Source organism: Salvelinus namaycush, chromosome 4 (assembly GCF_016432855.1).
Source record: "Salvelinus namaycush isolate Seneca chromosome 4, SaNama_1.0, whole genome shotgun sequence".
Lineage (NCBI taxonomy): Eukaryota > Metazoa > Chordata > Actinopteri > Salmoniformes > Salmonidae > Salvelinus > Salvelinus namaycush.
The window spans coordinates 12,046,010-12,072,572 of record NC_052310.1 but is presented as its reverse complement, the minus strand read 5'-3'; the positions used below and the strand labels follow the sequence as shown (position 1 = coordinate 12,072,572).

The 26,563-nt window shown below is 40.3% G+C and overlaps 1 protein-coding gene across 1 annotated transcript in view; it reads left to right on the top strand.

The window, feature by feature from the left end:
• Positions 1-25,411, top strand: part of grid1b (glutamate receptor, ionotropic, delta 1b) — a 433,446-nt gene extending 408,035 nt beyond the window's left edge. Inside the window, exons 13-16 of the mRNA XM_038990328.1 lie at positions 14,653-14,848; positions 17,469-17,635; positions 20,801-21,041; positions 24,980-25,411. Coding sequence (XP_038846256.1) covers positions 14,653-14,848; positions 17,469-17,635; positions 20,801-21,041; positions 24,980-25,411 — 1,036 coding nt within the window. The remainder of the gene's footprint in view (positions 1-14,652; positions 14,849-17,468; positions 17,636-20,800; positions 21,042-24,979) is intronic.
• Positions 25,412-26,563: the final 1,152 nt, after the last annotated feature.

Genomic DNA, 26,563 nt, shown 5'->3' with positions numbered 1-26,563 from the left:
TGTTTACCATTTATTGAAATGCTGGAAATACGTGCTTGCAAGTTCTGTGAAATGGGCAGAATATTTTTGAGAAGGTGTCAAGTGGCGGAGGAAAAAGATTAAACGAGAACATTTTTGACATCCAAAAAACAAAACCTGGCAAGGCCTCAGTTATAATTATCTTTTCATCCTGATTTTGTGACATTTTTTTCTCTCTGTTCCCTCTCTATCCTTGATCAGGGGATTATGTAGATCTAACCAACCTTGTTTAAACCTAATTATTGTATTCCACAGACTGGGCAGCGCCCAGAAAGACACTTGCAATATCCACTGGGTAATTTGTTTGGCAGCCCACAGTGTATTTCTTATTCACATTTTGAATGCATGTGTTGATAATGTGAAACGTGGGGAGAGGGAGAATGGGGAGGGTATTGATTGCTTTTATTTCCTCCATGGGGTGATATTTGGCAAACAACAAATAATTCCTGTATATGTATTAATTTACTATTACTAGGGACATGCGTTTGGGTTGTTTTCTGTGGGGGTTTGACCGGTATTTCCAGCATTATCCACTGGGTTTGCTGCAGGCAGAAAATCCTAGGAAATGTTCTTTAATTTACACAAGCTGTCTCCAATCAATTCTTTAATGTCTGGTTATGCGTGAGTGTTTGGTGGGGGGATCGCCTAAACCAGGGGAGGCGTAGCATACAAATCTTAATTTGCACAAAGCCTATTATTTGGCAGGGAATACAATTTGTAGATCAGTGATTCTACACCTCACTTTACTCAGACTCCAACAGACTCAATCCCTGATCATCAGAGTTTATAAAAATGGTGCAATTAGGACAGTTAAAGGGGAGAGACTGAATCCAACCAGAAAATATAAAAATGTAAAATCAGAATTTTGGTTGAAAAAAAGAGTGCGCCAATACCCCGCTTGGACGCTCTTTGCAGACAATATATTCTTCAAAACCTGCAATTTAGCATTAGATTATAAATGGAAAGACAGAATAGACAGCCAACTGAAAAAACAACAACACATTACGCTATCGCAGCAGAATGCTTCTACAGTACTGAGAAGGTTGTGGAGGATTTAATGAAAAAGTCTCCTTACTTAACAAGACAACATCAATCAACCAAAATATTTCACAAAGTATTCATAGCCCGTTCTTAACATATGGGTATGTTAGACATTTTTATCTCAGAAAATATATAGGGGGAAATGTAGACTATTTTCAGAACATAAATGGCTAGCCTAACAACCCAACAACTTCTCCAATTCTGTTAACACCGCAGTATTTGGAGAGATGCGCTTCTCCACCTCCACAAAACGCAAGTAAAAGTGCATGTACTCTGAATGACATTCTGACACTATTGAATAGTTCACTGCCTTTAAATACACTGTATCAGCCAGAACAACTTTAACGTCTTCACCAACAAAATATGAAAGAACATAATGGTCTTGTGTGTCAGTGGATTTGACCGTTATATTATGGAAATGCTTTCAGTTTTTTTGACGAGACTCCGCCCCTGTGTGTTAACCATTTACTGCAATGGGCTAAATCTGGGTCACACAGAGTTTTTATTGGTAGTCTTAAACAAATCTACTTTGAAATAAAAGTATACACCTCAAACATGGTTATGGGCTTAAAAAAAACACATTTACCATGTCAGATATAGAGTTGAAATGTATTCAATCTTGAGTTTGCATCCCAATATTACACTTTATACATCACAGAAGACTGAAATATAACAAAAAGGTTTCACATAGAAAGACCGGATTGTCAGCAAAAAAAAGAATAAGTTAATTATGAAAAAATACTAATGACATTCGACCCATGATGCCACTAGAGGAAGATTTGGTCATTTTACTGGCATTAAGGAATGTGCACATTTTGGGATCGTCAACTTTTTCGAGAGGGATGTTGGCACTTGCAAAACCCATATCCTCAGCATTTCTATAGCGGATGACAATGGCTACTTTGTTTAGAAATAAGCTATATTTTCTTAGATAAAATGCCTATTATTCCCCATATAAGGATCATAACAATGAATAAGTTAAATATTTATGTTGATAACGTCCTTTTGAGGTAAGATTATCAAAATCTGGGAGAATAAATAAATATATATATACTGAGAAAAGCGCCTCTTCTAGAGTCGCTCGTTGGTAATCACACAGAAGTATGACGTCAGTCATGTCCTTAATATGAAATTATTTAATATTACGGCAAGGTTAGAGTCTGGAATGTTTATTATTTCTGAAATTTGAGGTTGGAAGATGGAAGGCCTTTTGATTGTACATCAAATGTTTTCTTTAGTATCTACTAGTGAATAGAGTATGTCATCAAGCATGTCACATCAGAGATCACTGACTGTTTGAATACTATGGTGACATGCCAATTTCCCTAGCTGCTTCTTTTAACTATATTCCAGAAAATCAAATCCAAGATGACATTTCCATCAGTTCATCTTCAATGCATTCTTGTGTTGCAAAATAAATTACTTTATTTATTCAAGTAAACACATACAGAAGATATCCAAAGTACACCCATGAACAATTCTGTATATTCATGAATGTTGGAGGTAGGGTTGGAAAGGGACGGAAACTTTCCGGTAAATTTCCGGAATTTTACCTAAAGTTTTCCATGGGAAGTTAAGCCCCAGAAATTTAGGAAATGTTGCTTAAATTTATCAAAAAAGTTAGCTTATAACATTGAACCCTTTTTTGTGGGATACACACAAGGCAATTCTAGGTCTTGTGGCATGTTTTGGTTAAACTATCCCCAATTCAATGGAATTGCAACCCTCTGCATGCACAGTGCATTCTTCCATCACATGTGCAGTGCACTCTTCCATCACATGTACAGCTGATTGTCAAGATCTTGCACACTAATGAGATGCTATTGGGCCCACACTACTACACTGTCTGAGCTAAGGACTACATGCTTTCTGGTAAGTTTTGATTACAATACTGAATATATTTTATATGACATACATGATTTTTTGTTAACTAGTAAATGGTATCCTACAGCAAAGTGTGTTTAAATCATTTCTAACTTAACATTTTCTGTTAGTTAGTTTTTGCCACCATGTGGGTTTTAGCTTGCTTGAGCCTGCTAAATGAGGAGTGTTAATTCACCTGATTCCACACATTTCATTTTAAAACATTTTGTCACGACTTCTACCGAAGTCAACCCCTCTCCTTGTTCGGGCGGCGTTCGGCGATCGACGTCTCCGGCTTTCTAGCCATCGCCGCTCCATTTTTCGTATATCCATTTGTCTTGTCTTGTTTCCATACACACCTGGTTTTCATTTCCCCAATTAAGCTACTTGTATTTAACCCTCTGTTTCCCATCATGTTTTGTGTGTAATTGTTTTCATGTTAGGTGGTGTTAGTTTACGCGCTCTACTTTTATGTTCCGGTTTTTGAGCGCGTTTGATTCATGTAGTGCTCTCGTTTTTTGGAACTATAATAAAAGTGCGCCTGTTCATTATAATCTGCTCACCTGCACTTGACTTCACCCCCAATACACCATCCAGACACATTTATCTTACAAAGGAGTTGTTTAATCTAACTGCTTAACTATTTATCTGTACATGGAATTGTATTTGTTTAAAAAAAAAAAAAAATCTAATCTTTACAGGAAAATGTAGAAAGAAAAGCTGTGTACATTTGCAAATACTGTGCCAAATCATATGTGAAGAATGCAACAAAGCTGCAGAATCATCTGACCAAGTGCATAAAGTTCTCTCAGCGCTCACAACATGCAACCTCTGAAAAAAGTCCCTCTACTTCTATTCGAGGTGAAAATGATGAATCAGACACCTTATCGATAGCAACAGCTCATTGTCCTCCTGGAATCAGAAGTTTTTTTGACTTAATGGAGGAACGTAGTCAGAGAAATGCTGATGAATGTCTTACTCGAGCTGTGTATGCAACTGGTTCACCTCTGATGCTCACAGGCAATGTGTATTGGAAGAGATTACTGAATGCTCTTCGCCCAGCATACACCCCTCCAACCAGACATGCTTTATCTACTCATTTTCTGGATGCAGAGTTCAACAGAGTTCAAATGAAGGTCAAGGAAATCATAGAGAAAGCAGACTATATTGCAATCATCTCTGATGGGTGGTCGAATGTTCGTGGACAAGGAATAATTAACTACATCTCCACCCCTCAACCAGTATTCTACAAGAGCACAGACACAAGTGACAACAGACACACCGGCCTCTACATTGCAGATGAGCTGAAGGCAGTCATCAATGACCTTGGGTCACATAACGTATTTGCACTGGTGACAGACAATTCTGTGAACATGAAGGCTGATTGGTCTAAAGTGGAGGAGTCCTACCCTCACATCACACCCATTGGCTGTGCTGCTGATGCATTGAATCTGCTCCTCAAGGACATCATGGCACTGAAAACAATGGATACACTCTACAAGAGAGCCAAGGAAATGGTTAGGTATGTGAAGGGTCATCAAGTTATAGCAGCAATCTACCTCGCCAAGCAAAGTGAGAAGAATAAGAGCACCACATTGAAGCTGCCCAGCAACACCCTTTGGGGTGGTGTTGTCATCATGTTTGACAGTCTCCTAGAGGGGAAAGAGTCTCTCCAAGAAATGGCCATATCACAGTCTGCCGATATGGACAGCCCCATCAAGAGGGTCCTCCTGGATGATGTATTTTGGGAGAGAGTGGTAAGCAGCCTGAAACTCCTGAAACCTATAGCAGTAGCAATTGCACAGACTGAGGGAGACAATGCCATCCTGTCTGATGTTCAGACTCTGCTTGCAGATGTAAGAGAAGAAATCCGTACTGCCCTGCCCACTTCACTGTTGCTCCAAGCAGAGGAAACTACAGTTCTGAAATACATCAAAAAGCATGAAGACTTCTGCCTGAAGCCCATACACACCACAGCGTACATGTTGGACCCTGTATGCTGGCAAGAGCATCCTGTCTAGTGCAGAGATCAACAAGGCCTATGGTGTCATCACTACCGTGTCTCGCCACCTTGGCCTGGATGAGTCCAAGGTTCTTGGCAGTCTGGCAAAGTACACTTCCAAGCAATGGCTTTGGGATTGAGATGCTATATGGCAGTCGTGCCAACATATCTCAAGCAGCCACCTGGTAGAAGGGACTTTGTGGATTTGAGGCTCTTTCCCCTGTTGCCTCCATCATCCTCAAATCCCACCAACATCTATCATGACACAAGGCGAGACCCAGATACAGACACAGGAGGCAGATGGTTGGAGTCTAAGATGTTTAATAATCCAAAAAGGTGTAGGCAAGAGAATGGTCGTGGACAGGCAAAAGTTCAAAACCAGTTCAGGAGGTACAAAAGTCCAGGAGGTACAGTGTGGCAGACAGGCTCGAGGTCAAGGCAGGCAGAATGGTCAGGCAGGCGGGTACAGATTCCAGAAACAGGCAAGGGTCAAAACCAGGAGGACTAGGAAAATGAGAATAGCAAAGGCAGGAGAACGGGAAAAACGCTGGTTGACTTGACACATACAAGACAAACTGGCACAGAGAGACAGGAAACACAGGGATAAATATACTGGGGAAAACAAGCGACACCTGGAGGGGGTGGAGACAATAACAAGGACAGGTGAAACAGATCAGGGTGTGACAAACATCAGCTGCCTCAGAGCGCAACTGGTCCTTGTTTGGGAACACACACACCAAAGCACGCAACAGGCTGACCAATACAAGGGTTGAAAACTTGTTGGCCATCCGGAGATGCGATGGATCATTGGGGATCATTCAATATTCCCTTTCTTTTGGCATTCAGTGAAATCATCCCATGTGAAGAGTCAACTCATTTAATTAAAGTTCAATTTGTAACTAAATTGTTTTTTAACATTTCTATTGGATGGATTTAACCATTTGGTAAAAGGTTTATGTTTCTGTCTCCATATGATATGGTAAATATATCCAATGCAAAAACATTTAAATGGTATTAATATTAATTTGCATATATTTCAGTTAATTCCCATATATTCCCGTTAATTCCCACGGAATGTTTCCACCTCTGAATATTCCCCAAAATGGGCAACCCTAGTTGAAGGCCTCTTCAAAAAGCCCTGAGAAACATACAGTACCTTCAGAAAGTATTCAGACCCCTTGACTTTTTCCACATTTTGTTGTGTTGCAGCCTGAATTTAAAATTGATTAAATTAAGATTAGTTTTTATCACTGGCCTACACACAATACTCTAAAATGTCAAAGTTGTATAATTTTTACAAATTATAAATAATATCGCCCTTCCGTATCTGCTGTGAAAGGTGTCAGAGCTAGAGCAGTGTTTGTCAGGCCATGAGACATCCTGAAAATCGGTCTTCTCACGACGAAAACGTCTGTAGTGTTCAAACCCTTTGAAAGCTGAGACTCCCACGAACAGGATGGTGTTCTCTGTTTTGCTCTAGGACGCCCACAAGCCTCACAAGACTCGTCTGAAGTTCCCTGAAGTTCCCTTTTTTTTTTATTATTATGGAAGTACATATGGAGATCGTTTAGTGCCTAAAATAAGGAGATAAATACATGTAAAAAAAAAATTAAGCAGTTTCTTGATCTTTCTTATATCTCTCAGATATAGGACAGACACTTCAGAACAAACTTCCTTTTAATTTTGTTGTTTCATGTAGTGAATCTGTTATTCAATGTGTTTCTTTTGGCTAATAGCATTAATGCCAAATTCAATGTTGCATCAAATACTTTTTAAATATATTTTTGTAATATGTTAAGGGGTCTTAAAATTCAAAATCAAATAGCTAAATGATCCTTGGTATGGCCATCTTAAAACAATTTCATGTTAGCTTGGAACCCCCCTCCACCGGCTTAGACAGGGCTTAGACTCTAGAGGGTTAAATGAGTTCAGGAGTAAAAATGTGCTTAAGTCACATAATAAGTTGCATGGACTAACTCTGTGTACAATAATAGTGTTTAACATGATTTTTTAAATCACTACAGTACCTAATCTCCATACCCCACACATGTAAGGTCCCTCAATCGAGCAGTGAAATTCAAACACAGATTCAACCACAAGAATCAGGAAGGTTTTCCAGTGCCTCGCAAAGAAGGGCGCCTATTGGTAGATGGGTAAAAAAAAAAGCTGACATTAAATGTACACCAACTCACTATAAAGATACAGGGTTCCTTCCTAACTCAGTTGCCGGAGAGGAAGAACACCGCTCAGGGTTTTCACCATGAGGCCAATGGTGACTTTAAAACAGATGCTGAGTTTAGTGGCTGTGATAGGAGAAAACTGAAGATCTAATTGACTAAATAAAAAGAAGAAAGCCTGTACAAAAACAAATATTCCAAAATATGCATCCTGTTTGCAACAAGGCACTAAAGTAAAGTAATACTGCAAAAAATGTGGAATATGAAGTGTTGTTTGGGCAAATCCGATACAACACAAGAAGACAGTGAATTCTGAGTGGCAGAGTTACAGTTTTGACTTAAATCTATGTGAAAATCTATGGCAAGACCTGAAAATGAATGTTTCGCAATGATCAACAACCAATTTGACAGAGCTTGAAGAATTTTGAAAATAATAATGGGCAAATGTTGCACAACCCAGGTGTGGAAAGCTTTGACAGACTTACCCAGAAAGACTCACAGCTGTAATTGCTGCCGAAGGTGTTTCTTCAAAGTATTGACTCAGGGGTGTGAATATTAATATAATGAGATATTTCTGTATTTCATTTTCAATAAACTTCTATACATTTATAAAAACATGTTTTCACTTTTTCATTATGGGGTATTGTGTGTAGATGGGTCAGAGAAAAAAATATATTTAATCAATTTCATGCTGTATTACAAGAAAATGTGGAAAAAATCAAGGCATATGAATACATTCTGAAGGAACTGTACATCTCTCTGTATTCTACATTGACAAAACCTGGGTGCTATTGCTTTCCTCTAAGCAGTCATCATGCTGCTATTATTCTCTGCCACCAATTCTATGAAAAAGCACACATATTGACCATAGCATAAAAGGATGTATTGATTTGGCCAAATGAGAGCAATCAGTGATAGTGATTGGAATTGATCTCTCATCCACAGGGTTATTCTGCTTTTATAACACTATCCCATATTCACAAATAACAGTACAGCTACTATCACACTGCTTTATTGAGCTACTATCTTTTTTATTTTCACTGAGCTTCAAATGACCCAGACATGAACACTGGAAAAAACCAAGCAAAGTGCATGGTTCTGGACAACAGAGTATAATCAGGAGCGGACCTTTAGCTTACAGTTTTTGTTACTTACTTCTTGAAGGTGCATTATGGGGTGTGTGTTTCTGTCATCTGCTATTGGGTAAGGGCATTAAAGTAACTCTGCTCTATCCTCCACATTTTCCCTCAATTGAGTTAAACTGTTCGTACAGTCCTATTGAGGCCAGGGCAGTGTGGGGAAAAGATACAGCAAGATTCCATTGAGGTAATCTTAAATAATTTAAATGGTCAATGTTTGACCTAATGTTCTGTCCATATAATGCATACCCATTCAAATACTTTACATTCATGCAATATATGAGACTTTAATATTTATAGTTCTGGAATACCATGACACACATAACAGGGTTTAGTATTTAGGAAGATTCAGATTTTCAAGTAAAGATCTACTCATATACAGTATACTAGCCAATAGAGACTGACAGGAAAGGTCAAAGAGCATAATTCAATAGACAACATGACATGTGCTATTAGCTTTAATTCAAATTTTTTACATAGGACATCATGTTACACAATACATTTATGTTTTGTTCGATAATGTGCATATTTATATCCACAAATCTCGGTTTACATTGGCGCCATGTTCAGAAATGCCTCCAAAATATCCGGAGTAATTGCAGAGAGCCACGTCAAATAACAGAAATACTCATCATAAACTTTGATGAAAGATACATGTTTTACACAGAATTAAAGATACACTTGTTCTTAATGCAACCGCTGTGTCAGATTTAAAAAATAATTTACGTAAAAAGCACACCATGCAATAATCTGAGACGGCGCTCAGATTTAACAACATTTCTCCGCCATGTTGGAGTCAACAGAAATACGAAATTACATCATAAATATTCCCTTACCTTTGATTATGTTCATCAGAATGCACTGCCAGGAATCCTAGTTCCACAATAAATCTTTGTTTTGTTCGATAATGTCCATTACTTATGTCCAATTAGCTACTTTTGCTAGCATGTGTAGTACACGTGTCCAAACGCTCGCGCAGATGCAGGCAAACATCGGACGAAAACTTCAAAAAGTTATATTACAAGTCGAATAAACTGGTCAACCTTAGTAGAGAATCAATCTTCAGGATGTTGTTATCATATATATCCAATAACGTTCCAACCGGAGCATTCCTTCATGTCTGTAGAAGTTATGGAACGCAAGGCGATATCATGAGGAAAGCGCGTGACCAAGAACTGGAAATCTGCCAGACCAATGACTGAAACACCTCCCATCCGGCCACACATCACACTAGAGGCTTCATTCAGCGTTCTACAGACTGTTGACATCTAGTGGAAGGCGTAGGGAGTGCAAACAGATCCATATATTACAGGGAATTGAATAGGCGATGACTTTAACATCAACCAGTCTCAGAATTCTCGCTTCCTGTTTGGATTTTTTCTCAGGTTTTTGCCTGCCATATGAGTTCTGTTATACTCACAGACATCATTCAAACAGTTTTAGAAGCTTCAGAGTGTTTTCTATCCAATAGTAATAATAATATGCATATATTAGCATCTGTGACAGAGTAGAAGGCAGTTCACTATGGGAACGCAATTCATCCAAAAGTGAAAATGCTGCCCCCTATATCAAAGAAGTTAAAGCTGACCAAAATGGAAACCATGTGCCTTTAATCAGGTATGATATAGCAGCTATCAATCAAATCAAATCAAGCTTTATTTATACAGCACATTTCAGACATGGAATACAACCCAATGTTCTTTACAGGAAAAAAAACGAATAAAAACAATGAAAATAAAAGCTGAAATATTTACTACACAGCAAACATAAGATAAAAAACAAACTGAACAACTGAAAAGCACCCTAAGGAAAAGTAATACTAAAAAAAGATGTGTTTTAAGTTATCTTTTAAATATGTCCACAGTTTTGGCCCCCCTCAGGTTCTCTGGCAGGCTGTTCCTGAGGCTGGGGCATAATAACTAATGTCTGCCTCTCCGTGCATCTTGGTCCTAGGCTTTAGGATAATTAAAAGGCCAGTGCCAGAGGACCTGAGGGACCTACTGGTTACATAACTTAAAAACATCTGACATGTCTTGGGGAATTAATTCTAAAACTCACAGGCAGCCAGAGCAGACACCTTAAAACCGGTGTAACCGGTGTACACCTTAAAACACGTTCCAACCGTTCCGGTTGGAACGTGTGAAATACATAACCGTTTTATTACAAATTGGCAATAACATTTTTTTTAAACCAGGGTATTGTAAGCAACAGGTGAAGGTTGCGGCAGAGATGCACTCTAAAACCATTTCACTTTGAGCATTTTTCAGACATACAGTACAGGCAGTTTGCTAAACTGTCTAACTAATGATTGTATGCACTGCTCACTGGGAACTAGTCATTACATAGATAGACTGCTGAGTGCTGTGGTGACTGTCCCAGAGATAGCCATGCGTCATTGCTGACATATCTTCGAACCGAAGTACAATTCATTCGCCATGCCACCTCCTTTTCATTACTCTGGCACGTTTTGGTAAATAAGTAACAAAGAATTAACAGTTACTGGTAATGAATAGTTTAATTACAGGGCCTTCGGAAAGTATTCAGACCCCTTGGCCTTTTCCACATTTTGTTACGTTGCAGCCTTATTTTAAAATGTATTAAATTGTTGTTTTTTCTCATCAATCTACACACAATACCCAATAATGAACAGGAAAAACAGGGTTTTAGACATTTTTTCTAATTTATACAAACCCCCCCCCCCCCCCCCCCCCGGAAATATTACATTTACATAAGTATTCAGACCTTTTACACAGCATCAAGTCTTCTTGAGTATGTCGCTACAAGCTTGGCACACCTGTATTTGGGGAGTTTCTCCCATTCTTCTCTGCAGATCCTCTCAAGCTCTGTCAGGTTGGATGGGGAGTGTTGCTGCACAGGTATTTTCAGGTCTCTCTAGAGGTGTTCGATCGGGTTCAAGTCTGGGCTCTGCCTAGTCCACTCAGGGACATTCAGAGACTTGTCCCGAAGCCAATCCCGCATTGTCTTGACTGTGTGCTTAGGGTCATTGCTCTGTTGGAAGGTGAACCTTTTCCCCAGTCTGAGGTCCTGAGCGCGCTGGAGCAGGTTTTCATCAAGGATCACTCTGTAATTTGCTCTGTTCATCTTTGCCTTGATCCTGACTATTGTCTCAGTCCCTGCCTTTGAAAAACATCCCCACAACATGATGCTGCCACCACCATGCTTCACAGTAAGGTTGGTGCCAGGTTTCCTCCAGACGTGACGCTTGACATTCAGGCCAAAGAGTTCAATCTTGGTTTCATCAAACCAGAGAATCTTGTTGCTCATGGTCTGAGAGTCTTCAGGTGCCTTTTGGCAAATTCCGAGCGGGCTGTCATGTGCCTTTTACTGAGGAGTGGCTTCCGTCTGGCCACTCTACCATAAAGGCTTGATTGGTGGAGTGCTGCAGAGATGGTTGTCTTTCTGAAAGGTTCTCCCATCTCCACAGAGGAACTCTGGAGCTCTGTCAGAGTGACCATCGGGTTCTTGCTCACCTCCCTGACCAAGGCCCTTCTACCCTGATTGCTCAGTTTGGCTGAGCGGCCAGCTCTAGGAGGAGTCTTGGTGGTTCCAAACTTCTTCCAGTTAAGAATGATGGAGGCCACTGGGAACTTCAGTGCTGCAGAAATGTTTTGGTAGCCTTCTCCAGAGCTGTGCCTTCAATTCCTTCAACCTCATGGCTTGGTTTTTGCTCTGACATGCACTGTCAACTGTGGGACCTTATATAGACAGGTATGTGCCTTTCCAAATCATGTACAATCAATTGAATTTAACACAGGTGGACGCAAATCAAGTTGTTGAAATAGCACAAGGATGATCAATGGAAACAGGATGCACCTGAGCTCAATTTAGAGTCCCATAGCAAAGGGTCTGAAACCTTATGTAACTAAGGTATTTGTTTTTTATTTGTCATTTGTCATTTGCAAAAAGAAAAAAAAGTTGTTGCTTTGTCCTTATGGGTTATTGTGTGTAGATTGATGAGGATTTGTATTGATTTAATACATTTTATAATAAGTCTGTAACATAACAAAATGTGGAAGAAGTCTAGGGGTCTGAATACTTTTCGAAGGCATAGTAAATCACACACTCAAATCAGACACCTTTCAAGGCATCACAATGCTTCTCACAAGGCTTCGAGTTATGTCCAATCTCCTTGCGAGCTCAGTGAATAGTCCCTTTGGTTAACAAATTAATTTAGAATTGTTAGCACTCTTTTATAAAAACTGATTAAGAAGTATGTTTTGACATTGCCTGTCACCTTATAGAAAGGCAACTATAAGAAAGGTGTAGGTGTAGATTGCTCTACTGGATAATATAAGTATCAGGATAAGGTAAGACCCAGACCGTGTCGAAGTAACAATGTTTATTACAGCAACAGAGGCAAAGGTACAGGACGGCAAGCAGGCTCAGGGTCAGGTCAGGCATAGGTCAGAAATACAGATAGGGGCAAAGGTACATGATGTCAGGCAGGATCAGGGTCAGGGGCAGGGAGAGTGGTCAGGCGGGCGGGTTAAGGGTCAGGACAAGCAAGGGTCAAAAACCAGGAGGGCGAGAAAAGAGAGGCTGGGAAAAGACAGGAGCTGACAGGATAAACAAGACGAACTGGCAACAGACAAACAGAAAATACAGGTATAAGTACACTGGGGATAATGGGGAAGATGGGTGACACCTGGAGGGGGGTGGAGACGAGCACAAAGACAGGTGAAATAGATCAGGGCGTGACAGTAAGATAATTCAAGTTCTAGACACTCCTTGATTGTTCTGTAAGTTTAGTGTTGCTAATTTCTTAATTAGATAACGCCGTTTTTCTCACGCTTTATGAGAACAGAGGTGTGTGTGTAAATTGTTTGTTGCTTTTTTGTGATACGCTGATCTGATCCAGCACAAAAGTGATTCATTTCTTTAAGAGTAGGTTTTGATTAAAAGTCAGACTTCCCCACCTTTAATGTTAATGTTAAAATAATGTCCCTTTACTTCTCCTCGTAAATGATTTCCTGTGCTTCCTCTGGTGATAACTAACTAATAAGCAAACAACTCATCAGCATCATTATTTCTTGTCTAGAGATGCCCATAAAAAACTGTGCCCTCATTTCCCCTGGACTGTTTATACGTTATGACACAGCGAGTGTCTAAACAGAGCACTGCTGTGTAACAGCTGGCCCACCTGCCAGTTTGGAGCTGTCTCACTGTGAGTATACATCTGACATCCATATAAGCCTATCCTCAGTTTACACTGTTACAAAATAGATTTGTTGTCACCCATGATGAAATCGGGGAGAGACCGTGGATCGGTCTCCATCTGTCTGTTCGTTTGTATTATAGTCATACGCGATATCTCAGACAGCACTGGCTTAATTTTGATGAAACTTGGGTGAATGATGTGTCTTGCCATACAGATCTGGCATTTACAAAATTACACTGATTGGCCCAAGGAATGAGCTATAGTAATTGAGTGATATTTGTGAGTCACACCAGAGAGGAAGAGTCGAAGCGAGAGGGATAACTGGGCCCAAAATCTGTCTTCTCCAGGAGGTAGCGATTTTTCCGCTCACCAAGCGAGGAGTTTTTGTGTTAAGGTCAATGAGAAAGTATAAAATTTGGTTAAAGGAAATGTTCAAAAATGTTCTACTTCATAGTCATCATTTCCAGCACCACTCCAACATCAGATCTAATATGCGTTTCAGAATGATTAGGTTATTACAAGTGTACTGACATAAATAGGACACGCGACATCCCGGCAACTTTCAGAAAAAACACTTTATATCAGAATTGTGCCTGTTGTTCACAAGCGTATTTGCCCACTCATTGATCTTGCCTCCTCCGACTGCCTTGTAGTCTGAGTACCAGTCTCTTTATCTAACATTCCACTCTTTGCTACTCTTTGTCATTGCCAAAGAGTCTTTGGCACGTGATATGGAGTACAGGGAGTGGATTAGCTAAAGAGACTGGTACCCAGTCTGGTAACTGCCTTCCATTTTTTAAGACATTTATTTTCATTGTTAGAGCGGCCACTTGAAGATCTGGTCAATATAATGTATAATCTGTGGTCACGCGACAACAGAAATGTGTAAAATACATATCTGAATAGCCCAATGGGGGCGCTCCATCATTCGTGAGGTATGCCATGTTTGCTGTTGCCTTAAGTTAAGTTAACTCGTTTCTTTGAAATATGTCAATTCAGGAAATCAAGTTAAGTTGACAAAATCTACTATTACATTGGTAACATTTTGAGTAGAGTAACTCATCTTTCTAAATTGAACACCCATGTACAAATTACACGCATGTACAAATTACACCCATGTAAAAAGCACCCAAAGTACACTTAACAGTGTACTTTACTGTACATACAATATCTGTCTTGTTATACATTTGACTTAATGTATGTCTCTGTGTTCTTCCGTCTATGTCTCTACAGGACATTCCAGGACCTGTCCAGGCAGATGGACGTGTCCTACGGCACCGTGAGAGACTCGGCCGTCTACGACTACTTCAAGAACAAGGGCACCAACCCTCTGGAGCAGGACAGCACATTCGCAGAGCTGTGGAGGACCATCAGTAAGAACAACGGCCATGATTACTCTGTGTCCAGTCCCTCAGAGGGCATCCGCAAGGTAGGTTGACAAAGACAAGGCAGGTATATGCCAATACAGAGAGGATTCCTGAGTACAGGCTGGCAGGTTTTGCTTAGCTACTGTGGATTTCGACAAAAAGAGAAAACAGTTGTTTCATTGTCATTTCTCAGTATGGAGTCATACTGTTCTCGCTCAATACTGCGCCTGTAGTTCCACAATATTTCAAACCAATTAGACAGTTAAAGACAATGTTGAATTTGCCTATCTGTCAGTCTGAATAAACTGGAAGTGCTGTTTTGTGACATTTGTACCAATTACACTGGTTAATCTCATAAACTGCCTGTAATAAATAGCTAAGGACGAACAGCACTAGCACTTTGCCTACCCATAAGCTGGGAAGTACTATGACATATGTCTTCGAATTCGGTCTGTGTACACATTTTAATTAGCATTCTTGCATTGTCTTTTCTTTTCTCCAATGCAGTCAATTTCAATTAGCTACCAGCAGCTATTCTGACAATCTAGAGGAGGGAAACAGAGGTGCTGTTTTTTCTGTCACATTTAGTCTTTATACTGCAAAACAAAGGCTTTTTTTTCTCAAACTCAGCCAACTGAGCCTTTTAGCAGCACGGCAGATGTATTTGTGTTTGTCAACAGACAATGTCTGCCTTTGTAGCAGTATGTTTCTGGGTCAGTCCATTGAGGACTCACAAAAGAAGAGAGTGCAGTAAGAGGTAGCAATTATGTGGAGACAACATCAAAACACACATCACCTTCTGTTTCTGAGTTAAAAGGTTTTTGTATCAAAAGCGCAAGTTAACAAATAGCCCAGTCTACAATGAGAATCAACCTAGAAAAGAAACCTATACAGTAAATGGATTGAAGTGCGTCTGTTTTACCAAGGTACTGCATATTCATGAGAGTCCTACACTTTCATGGAATTGGGATACTATATTCATAGTCGTTCCCACGTAAAATACATTCGGAAAGTGTTAAGACCCCTTAACTTTTTCCAAATTGTTTTACATTACAGGCTTATTCTAAAATGTATTAAATACATGTTTTTCCTCATCAATCTACACACAATAGCCCCAAATGACAAAGTGAAAACAGGTTTTTAGAATTTTTTGCAAATGTATTAAAACAGAAATACTTTATTTACATAAGGTTTCAGACTTTTTGCCATGAGACTCTAAATAAAACTCAGATGCATCCTGTTTCCATTGATCATCCTTCAGATGTTTCTACAACTTGACTGGAGTCCACCTGTCGTAAATTCAATTGACTGGACATGATCTGGAAAGGCACACACCTGTCTATATAACGTCCCACAATTGACAGTGCATGTCAGAGCAAAAACCAAGCCATGAGCGCAAAGGAATTGTCCGTAGAGCTCCGAGACAGGATTGCGTTGAGGCACAGATCTGAGGAAGGGTACCAAAACATTTCTACAGCATTGAAGGTTCCCAAGAACACTGTGGCCTCCATCATTCTTAAAAGAAGAAGTTTGGAAACACCAAGACTCTTCCTAGAGCTGGTCGACTGACCAAACTGTTCAATCAGGGGTGAATGGCCTTGGTCAGGGAGGTGACCAAGAACCTGATGGTCACTCTGACAGAGCCCCAGTTCCTCTGTGGAGATGGGAGAACCTTCCAGAAGGACAGCCATCTCTATAGCACTCCAGCAATAAGGCCTTTATGGTAGAATGGCCTGACGGAAGCTACTCCTCAGTAAAAGGCACATGACAGCCCGCTTGGAGTTTGCCAAAAGGCACCTGAAGACTCTCAAACCATAAGAAACAAGATGCTCTGGTCTGATGAAATCAAGATTGAACTATTTGGCCTGAATGCCAAGCGTCACGTCTGGAAGAAACCTGGAACCATCCCTACGGTTAAGCCTGGTGGTGGCAGAATCATGCTGTGGGGATGTTTTTCATTGGCAGGGACTGGGAGACTAGTGAGGATCAAGGAAAGATGAACAGAGAAAAGTACAGAGAGATGCTTGATGAAAACCTGCTCCAGAGCGCTCAGGACCTCAGACTGGGGTGAAGGTTAACCTTCCAACAGGACAACGACCCTAAGCACACAGCCAAGACAATGCAGGAGTGGCGGCTTCTCTGAATGTTCTTGAGTGGCCCAGCCAGAGCCTGGACTTGAACCCGATCGAACATCTCTGGAGAAACCTATAAATAGAGGTGCAGCGAAGTTCCCGATCCAATGGGAGAAACTCCCCAAATACAGGTGTGCCAAGCCTGTAGCATCATACCCAAGAAGACTCATGGCTGGAATCGCTGCCAAAGGTGCTTCAACAAAGTATTGAGTAAAGGGTCTGAATCAAATATTTCTGAGTTTTATATTTAATACATTTGCAAACAATTCTAAAAACCTGTTTTTCTTTGTCATTATGGGATATTGTGTGTAGATGGATGAGGGGGAAAAAACAATTTAATTCATTTTAGAATAAAGCTGTAACATAACAAAATGTGGAAAAAGTCAAGGGATCTGATTACCTTTCCGAATGCACCGTGTCGGCCTTCTCCAGACTTCACATTGACATTTATCATCCTTTAGGTTCTATCATGGAAAACAATGTTATTGTATAGGCAGCATGTATAGCATCTGGATCATTAGCAGGGTCATTGATTGTCATTCCTCTTCAGGCGAAGAAGGGCCCGTATGCCTTCCTGTGGGACATGGCTGTGGTGGAGTACGCCGCGCTGACGGACGATGACTGCACCATCACCGTCACAGGAAACAGCATGAGCAGCAAAGGCTACGGCATCGCCATGCAGCATGGGAGTCCCTACAGAGACCTCTTCTCCCAGAAGTGAGCAACGCCACCAACCTCATTATACACCATCTATATTGTAACGACCCTGGCGTTGATAAGCATGATTATTGCTCCCCCAAAGGGAACTTGCTTTCCTGGAGCAGAGGTAACATGTCCGGCTTTGGAAAATCGATTCTGGCCTCGAAACCTCGTGCTACTCCCTCGTTTCATTACAATGGTTATGCATTACTGATATACCATCACTTTATCATCATTTCTATTCAGTATCTTCTCCTCCTCACCTCTCCCTCTCCTTTCATCACCTCATCTCTTCCTTCCATCCCCTTGGGGAAATATCCTAAGTCTTAAGTGCATATTGTTTAACGCACACCTACTTTGATTCCTAATTACTTTCTCTGCTTCATAAAAGTCATAAACATAATCACTGATGGTTGACAGCGCCTGAGGTAATTGAAGGCCGTAATTGGCTGAGAGGTCATTCGGTGGTTATACTCATCCATTTTAGGGGGAGTTTGATGAGGAAATGAAAGGCCCACTAAGACAATGTTTTTATAAATTCACTTTGTAGTAGAAACACGAGTCAAAATGCTCTTAATAAAGGTTAGGACCCAGCTAGCACATAATGTTCTGAGAAACATATGTTTCTTAGAGCTTGGTTGTCCTATGGCTATTTTGCATACAACCTTACTGCAACTTTATTGGAATTGCTTGGCTTTGGGGCATTCTTAGCACATTTAAGGAAATTGACAAAAAAACATGAAAAAACATGACATGCATGCTAGCCCCATCCTGGATGGACTCATTTCATGGATAGAGAACATAAGATCATAGTTTCAAATCGATCTGATGTTATGTCACAATAAAAAAATATATATTTTTGAATGATTAATACCACATTTCCATGTGTCCTATTTGTGCTTGGAGTTCAAAAAAGTTACATCAAAATAAGCTAGCAGTGGTATTAAAAGTGTTATTGAAATATTCAGTGAACGTTTTATGGAAGTTATTCAAAAACCTCCAAATAACTTATAATTTCCTTCTCAGAACATTACTCAAACCTCCCAGCCAACTTTTAAAGAACCAGAGTAAAACGTTCTCAGAACCTCCCTGCAACCTAAAAATAAACATTCCCAGAACAGGCAAAATGTTCACTTCTGTTGTCAGAACGTTTTAAAAATTGTTCAGTTTTACCCGTCAGGATACGTATGGCTTTGTTCCCACAACCAAAGTTGAAACCAAAAACATACTTTCCAACAACTTCCATGGAACCGAATGTGTTAGCTGGGGATTTACTACAGTTCTGTCATTCACAGAGGCTTAATGCACGATTTTAATGGCCTTCTCAGATGTTTAATGCCCTTATCAGATGTATACATTGCAGCACAGTTAGAATGTGGTCACATAATGCTATTCTTTTTTATTACTTCTCACTAAACCACCCTTGAGGAGCCACGTGATGTGTTTGATTTACAGAGTAGGGGATCACTGCAACTCATCCTTAAGGCAAGTTCAACTTTTATACTAAAAGTCCAGGTTACAGTCAAGAACACGTTTTATGTTCCAGCTGAGTTAGAGGAATTATTCAATATGAGTTAACATGATTCTGCTAATTATTTCCATGAAAATGGTTCATGATTCAAATTCATACTTAGACAATGTCTTCAAATGTTAACAACATTTGAAAATCTTTGGTCTTTTATTTGCAGTTTTTTCTCCTTTGTATTATCCATTGCAAATTGATCCCATTGCGAAGATAACAGAAGCCGGCAGATTTTACATGCTGATTGTCTAAATCTCTCCATAATCACATGTAACTAATTAGGACTGTGTATTGGCCAAGGATATTGGCCAAGCATATCCCCAAAATGAATCCCAAAATCCCTGAGTCTTGACTACATTCCCACATATCTTGTATTGATTCTTCTCACGTATAACAGTTCCGTGAAAACAACCCAAAATGTTTAGTCACACTATCTTTTAGTTAATAAATCTTACTTTGTTCAACTCAGTGAAAATAAACAGTTTATGTTGTTTGAGTGCCATCCCAACTTCACAACCAGAAAGATCTGCCGTTCTAGTGACTAAAACGCAAGTCTTAGGATAGGGACAATGATCTTTCTACAAAGTAGAACCAGTGTCAACCAGCTAGTCATGCTTAGATCAGGTGTGATCTGGGGCTCATGGAAGCCACACCTTTGATAAATCACCAGAGGTCAATGTGGTGGAACACTTAAATCCTCTCCAATCTTTTCGAGGTGTTCTTCATCAGGGCCCTTTGAAGTGCACACTTAGTATACAGGACCATAGCAGGGGAAGACCGGGGTCAGAGCTTAAGCAATGAGGTCCTTCCATGGAAGATCTCCTATAATGCTTATCCCCACTGAACTGAACACTGTCCCCCTGTCTCTACTAATAATGGCCTGGATGAATATCCGCCTGGAAAATCCTGGGCTAACAGAAATAGTGGTGGTGGTGGGATGGTAATGTGCTTTGAGGACAGCTGGGATGCTTAGGGGGTAATAACAGGCTGAACCAGGATGTCATCTCCTCTACAGAGACGGATTCGTCTTACTTGCTACCGTCCCTTGTCCCATCATCATCATCATCCATTCTCCTCCCTCCATCCCTCCCTCAGCGCCCTCGTCTATCCATAACCTTACAAATTCGCCATGTGCTCCTTTTCATCTCAGAAATGACTGTTTGCCCACAGGGGCGGTACTCTGATAATGGTCTTTCCCGCCTCGCCACGGCTCCTTTTCTTTTAATTAAGCAGTTCTTCATTCTTGTTTTATTTTGGATTTAATTTGTGTCAGTGAAGGACTACAAAAGCTGACATTTAATGAAGTTTACTGCAGGGGGGTTTAATTCACTGCACAAGCATAATTCAACAAATCACTAAAACACTGTGCTGTGGGAATGGTCACAAATGAATGCTTTAATCTGCAGAAGATACAGCAGGTCTATTTTTACTTTTTACTTTAGTGACATGATAGCATACAAATGGTAATTACAATGCAACTAGGGTCCTAGAGTCCTTATTCCTAAAATCCTTTGTTTTGCAGCCTTCAAACGTAATACAACAGCCTGTTTTCAGGAAAGCTTCCTCTGCTGTTGTACTAAGTTTGAAGGCTGTTACAGAAAGGATTTTAGAAATAAGGACTTTAGGACCCTCTTACACCCAGATATTTCCCCTCAATGCAGGATCCTGGAGCTGCAGGAGAAAGGAGACCTGGACATCCTGAAGCAGAAGTGGTGGCCTCGTATGGGCCGCTGCGACCTCAACAGCCATTCCAATGCCACGCCCGACGGGCGGTCCCTGAAACTACACAGCTTCGCCGGGGTTTTCTGCGTCCTGGCTGCAGGACTGCTGCTGGCCTGCCTGGTTGCTGGCCTGGAGATGTGGTGGAACAGCAACCGCTGCGGGCAAGAGCAGCCCAAAGAGGTGACCGAGCACAGAACCCGGAGGACAGGGCAACAGGGGGAGGACACTGCCACACTCTACTTTAAGGATCTACTGTAGCTGCAGTCCACCATTTAGTGGAGCTACTGAACACACAGTTGTAGATTGTGCTCAGATTGAAATACAATTTGGTCCCCCCTATCTATCACCTTCCCATTCTCTGAAACCAAATCCATCTGTTTTTGTATGGCATTACGTACCTCACACAGCTCACAGATGAAGACAAATCCCCTTTATCATTTTCTTACTAATATTTCCATCTGGATTATTGGTATTTTTCAAAACTCTTTGAATTTGAACATATAAATTGATGTGTGTTAATCACATCAATAAACCCTTTAGCTGCCTTCAGGATAATACATTTCTGAGAAGACGTCAGTATCGATTTTGTTTTAAGTTCCCCGTAAAATTAGTATTCCTGAAATAATCAAAACCCATTGATTACCAAGACAGCTTCCTTACCCTGAACTGTAAACACATTCACACTGCCTACCACAGAGAACACTTTTCATTGATTCTCGTTACACTTTCACCAGATAAGTGCCTGCTAAGCTGATTTACACTGATTACACCTTATGCATCAATGCTAGTTCACTTTAAGCCTTTCTTATGAGTTTAATCCACTCAAGTTACTGCGATGATGTCAACATGATGTATACCAACATAGAGATCCTACTAAATTACTATTCTAATTCTATGTCTATCAAGACCTCTCACATGAGTGACTCTCCCGTGCATATAACATGAGACAAGTTAAGGCATGACATGGATCTCTAAACTAAAGTTTGAGCAGAAACTGGACGCTTGCATGCGTCACCCCACAGCAATAAGAGCCACTGTATCTGTCCAACCCAGTCCATAATTAAGCAATAGGGCACAGGGGGGTGTGGTATATAGCCAATATACCACGGCAAAGGTTTGTTCTTCTGCATGATGCAACGCGGAGTGCCTGGATACAGCCCTTAGCCATGGTATATTGGCCATATACCACAAACCCCCGAGGTGCCTTATTGCTATTATAAACTGGTTACCAACGTAATTAGAACAGTAAAAATAATGTTTTGTCATACCCGTAGTGTACGGTCTGATATACCATGGCTTTCATCCAATCAGCATTCAGGGCGCGAACCACCCAGTTTATAATCCCTAGTAATTCACTGTGTGACATCTTATTGCTATTATATGTCAATGTGGACATCCATCCGTTCTTATTCTTGACTGTTCTATGATCTCGTGCAGGTTACTAAGGATTACAGACTGGCAAGGGTTTCTGGTCCATTGACATATAATGAGATTACCACTGCTTCATCGGAAGGGAGGAAGGACATTTGGACAGAGAGAGAAAGAGACTGGGATGAAGCAGAAGCTATTGACACAGGTCAGAATAGAGCTCCTAAGATCTGATTTGTGCTGCTGCATTAAAGGGGCACTCTGCTCTGTCCGACTGGGCTTGGGGGGCCATCTTGATCTAAAACTCCACAACACCATCTTTCCCATCATTGGCAATCCTCCTATTTTCTTATTCTGTTCCTTCTCCTTTTTTGGTTAGTTTTTTCGTAATGGTTGGATGCATGACGCAGGCTTGTCTGTCACCCTCACCTAGAAACATTGTATGGGGAATAAGAGAAAGTTAATTCAGTGACATTTTCTATGAACTACCTCATTATGACGCTTTATTGTGCCTTATACTATAGACAGTGCGTTATAACAGTTGTTATAAGCAGTGCAGGACTCGGATAACGGCCTTTGTAAATGCATACATATCTCTAAATGTGTTCGTAAAGTTTGACGCAGTTGGTGTATAGAATGTGTTACAGATACAGAAATCAGCCACAATACCACAATACAAACAACCACAATACAGGACCTACGGAGGACGTTTTGAAAACAAGCTTACTCAAGCCTAGATAAGTCATTCAAACAATGTCAGGCTCACCATGGATGGATAGAGTGGTTTTATAGTTTTGTTATAAGAGTTGTTTCTGCATTACGAAAGCTTTCACACCGTAGAGCATGGTGTTATTTCCTCTCAATTTAAATCAACACACTCTTATTAAAACACCGGTGCGGTGGTTTAATTTGAGGCAGCTATTTGTTTAGGCGTGCCGCCAATGCAGCGAGATTATAAACATATTTTAATGAGGCGCCAGTCTGCTAAAACAATAGCCTTGGCTGAGATGTTTTAATTAGCTTTGGGAGTTTTTTATGATACTGGATTGATACTGCCGTAAATTAATTTCTATAATCGACGTCTCTGTTCATAAAGTATTCAGAACAGATCATATCAAGATACATATTTGTACATTCCGGAAGGTTCCAACTGATGTGGGAAACACTGTTGTTTGTCTGGAATCTAATGTATCAAGATGGATTAAGTTGCTTAGTAACGTTTAGGATCTCATCTAGAAGACTTTGTTTTCTGCTATTAGTTGGGAGGCTGTGGTAGAATGTGCTTCTGACAGGCAGTTGGTATTGACTAGAGGAAGGGCAGCGCTGTAGAATCACAGTGGCGTTTAGTTACGCGGTTTGACGCAACACTGATCTCATTGAACGTTTGTGTCTTCTGATGGTTAAATTATTCAACTCTAACACATACAGTCTGGCAGTATGAGAGGAGTAAATGTTTTTTTTTAAAGTATTTCTGCATCTATGTTGCCAAACAACATCCATTATAATTGCATAGTATTTCCAGTGCATTAGGTTAGTCTCTAAAATTGCATGTAGGCATGTTCCTACTCTCCAATATCACATAAAGATGATTGAAATATAGGACTTCTTCATTTCCCAGTGTGCAATATAATCAAATATTTTTTCATGTGTAGATCATGTAGTAGATGAGCATAGAATAACAAGTCATCACCCATCATCGTAGATTCACATTTCTGATTATGTCATCATTCCAAAACATGTATTATTTTCATTGGTTGAGCGTGTCTTCCATATGTAGAAGCTTAACCCCTGCAATGTATTGTATTGTATATGTGCTGCACATAGGGATCAACGTGGATGTTGTCTTCATATTCAGTAATTTAACTAATATAATCGTCTTGTCAGACCACTACTGGAGCCAAGCTGCGCCTGCCGACAAAGTAGCCTAATGTAGCCACCGAGTGCAAGGATTCTTCTCCTTATTGACTAGTGATTCCTGCTACCCTAAAGCTTCTTGTCCTCTATCTAGATGTCCCGATGTAACATATTTTGTCAGCAAATAATATATATATATATTTTTTAAAGAACACTGTAGAAGCCCATGTATACATGCTTGGGCATCTTAATGGGACACCAATATATTACCTCAACTTTGCAACAATATACTGTAGAAATGAGTTGTACATGTATGACCATCTTAATAAGGCACTTAATATAATACTTCAACTTGACAATGTACTGTATTTCCTGTAGCATCAGCAATGCGTTGTTCATTTATAACCATCTTAATGTGGCATGTAATATGTTACATTGCACTTACTGTAGCCTCAGAAATGCCTCATATCCTTAGGTTACTTTTCCTGTCCACAAATGCTTGAGTGGGTTCGCAGAAGCCTAAGGTTGCATGGCAACCTAGAAAAGTCAGAAGAGGTCAGGATGTGGTTTGGCTCCAGGTTTGGCTCCAGTATTGGTGTCGTCTGTCAAAGATTTACCCTTACTAAACATCAAACTGTCTATGTACACTGGCCAAGTTTGATTTCAAGGTGCACATTCTATACAACTGTAATTGAGTCACCTCAATTCCAATTGGGCACTTAAAACGAACATTACCCGATAAGCATGTTGAGTGAAACAATCAAAGAGGCTTGGGAAACAAACCACCTCAAAAAAACTAAGGAAGTAAATGTATGGAGCTGGTGAAAAGCCTGTGGAACAGCCCATCTCAGCCTCTGTGTCTCTCCCTCCCTCTCTCTCTCTCTCTCACACTCCAGGACAAGGAGGTGAATCTGGAACAGGTGCATCGGCGTATGAACAGTCTTATGGACGAGGACATGGCGCACAAGCAGATCCCCGGCCCGTCTATCGAGATCTCTGCGCTGGACATCGGCAGCATGCAGCCCAGCCAGCAGCTGGAGTCTGTGCGGGACTACCCGGGCACGGGCCTGTCTGTGAGCGCCTATCTCCCAGGGGAGGGTCATGGGGGGGGCCTGGGTCGGACACTAGCTCAGGGCCCTGGCAGCACCCTCCCCCACCACCCCCTCAGCAGCTCCACCATCCCCTCCATTCAGTGCAAACACAGAGCTCCCAACGGGGGGCTGTTCCGACAGAGTCCCGCCAAGACGCCCATGCCAATGTCATATCAGGGAGTTCCCGGAGGACCCATCCCAGAAGCCATTGAGTCCACCCACAGTACATCCATCTAATGGTGCCATCTCAATGTCACATGTCCTTCCCCTCACCTGATATTCTAGGGGATTGTTGAAAAAAATATGAAGAAAAAAAATATGAAAAGTCTACAAACGAGAAAAATAAGAGATTTTTATTACCTGTTGAACAACCAACGTCGTCGAAAGAACAGAAAATTTTACTTGTATATATTTGTAAATACTGAGAGAACGAAGTGAAGTAAAAGTGTATTTTGAATATTCTCAATTTTTGAAGTTGAGTTACAAATAAAAAAAATTAGATAAAAAAAATGATATTAAAAAAACGACTGTTTGAATGGCTTTGTAAATTTTGTTCTATATGAATAATGACGCAAATTCATTGTGATTGTTTTCTAAGTGCCGAAATAAAAGATGTCTCTCCACAGTTCATTCTTAGATGGCCATGCACCATAGAGACATAATGTAGAACACCAACTGTGATGTACCACTGTAACAACAACCATATCTATAGAGCAGTATCAGAGGAGAATATTCCCAATAGATGGATTCATTTTGTTTGTAAGACATATACATTTTTCAAGGTGTTTTTGTTTTCCTACTTTAAAGTCTTAGAGAATCATTGATAAAGACTGAAACTGAAGTAATTGTCTCTTATGAGTTCTACATATTTTTGAAATGGAAGGTATTTCATAGAGCTCAATTTCAGCCCTATGTTGTCAAAGACATAGGGAGATTTAGTGTCAGTCAGCTCCCAACACCAAACAAAGCTGGTACTAAGGGTGCCGTGTACAGCGTAACATCAGTCAGACGTCTCACATTGCTAAGGCCAGACCTTAGAGTTAGGCTTACGTTAGGAGAATGTTCAAAGGAATTGTCTTGACTGAATCATGTCCCTGACGATGTATACCATATGTTTCTTTAGTTGTGTGGGATGGATGTTTAAAACAGAAAAATGTTATTTTTAACAAAAAAAAAAAGCTAATTCGAAAAATCTGTGTTCATTTTTTACTGAAGAATTTATTGTTGAAAGTTGTATACAGTTTGTCTCCTTTCGGAGTAGTTAAGTCATTTCAACTGCAGATGGAGAAAAGGAGATATATAATATTGTAATGTCTCATGTTTATAATTTGTAATGGAGTAATTATCACCAAGGTAGATGGAAGATAAAGGAGTGATATAAAAATTCTA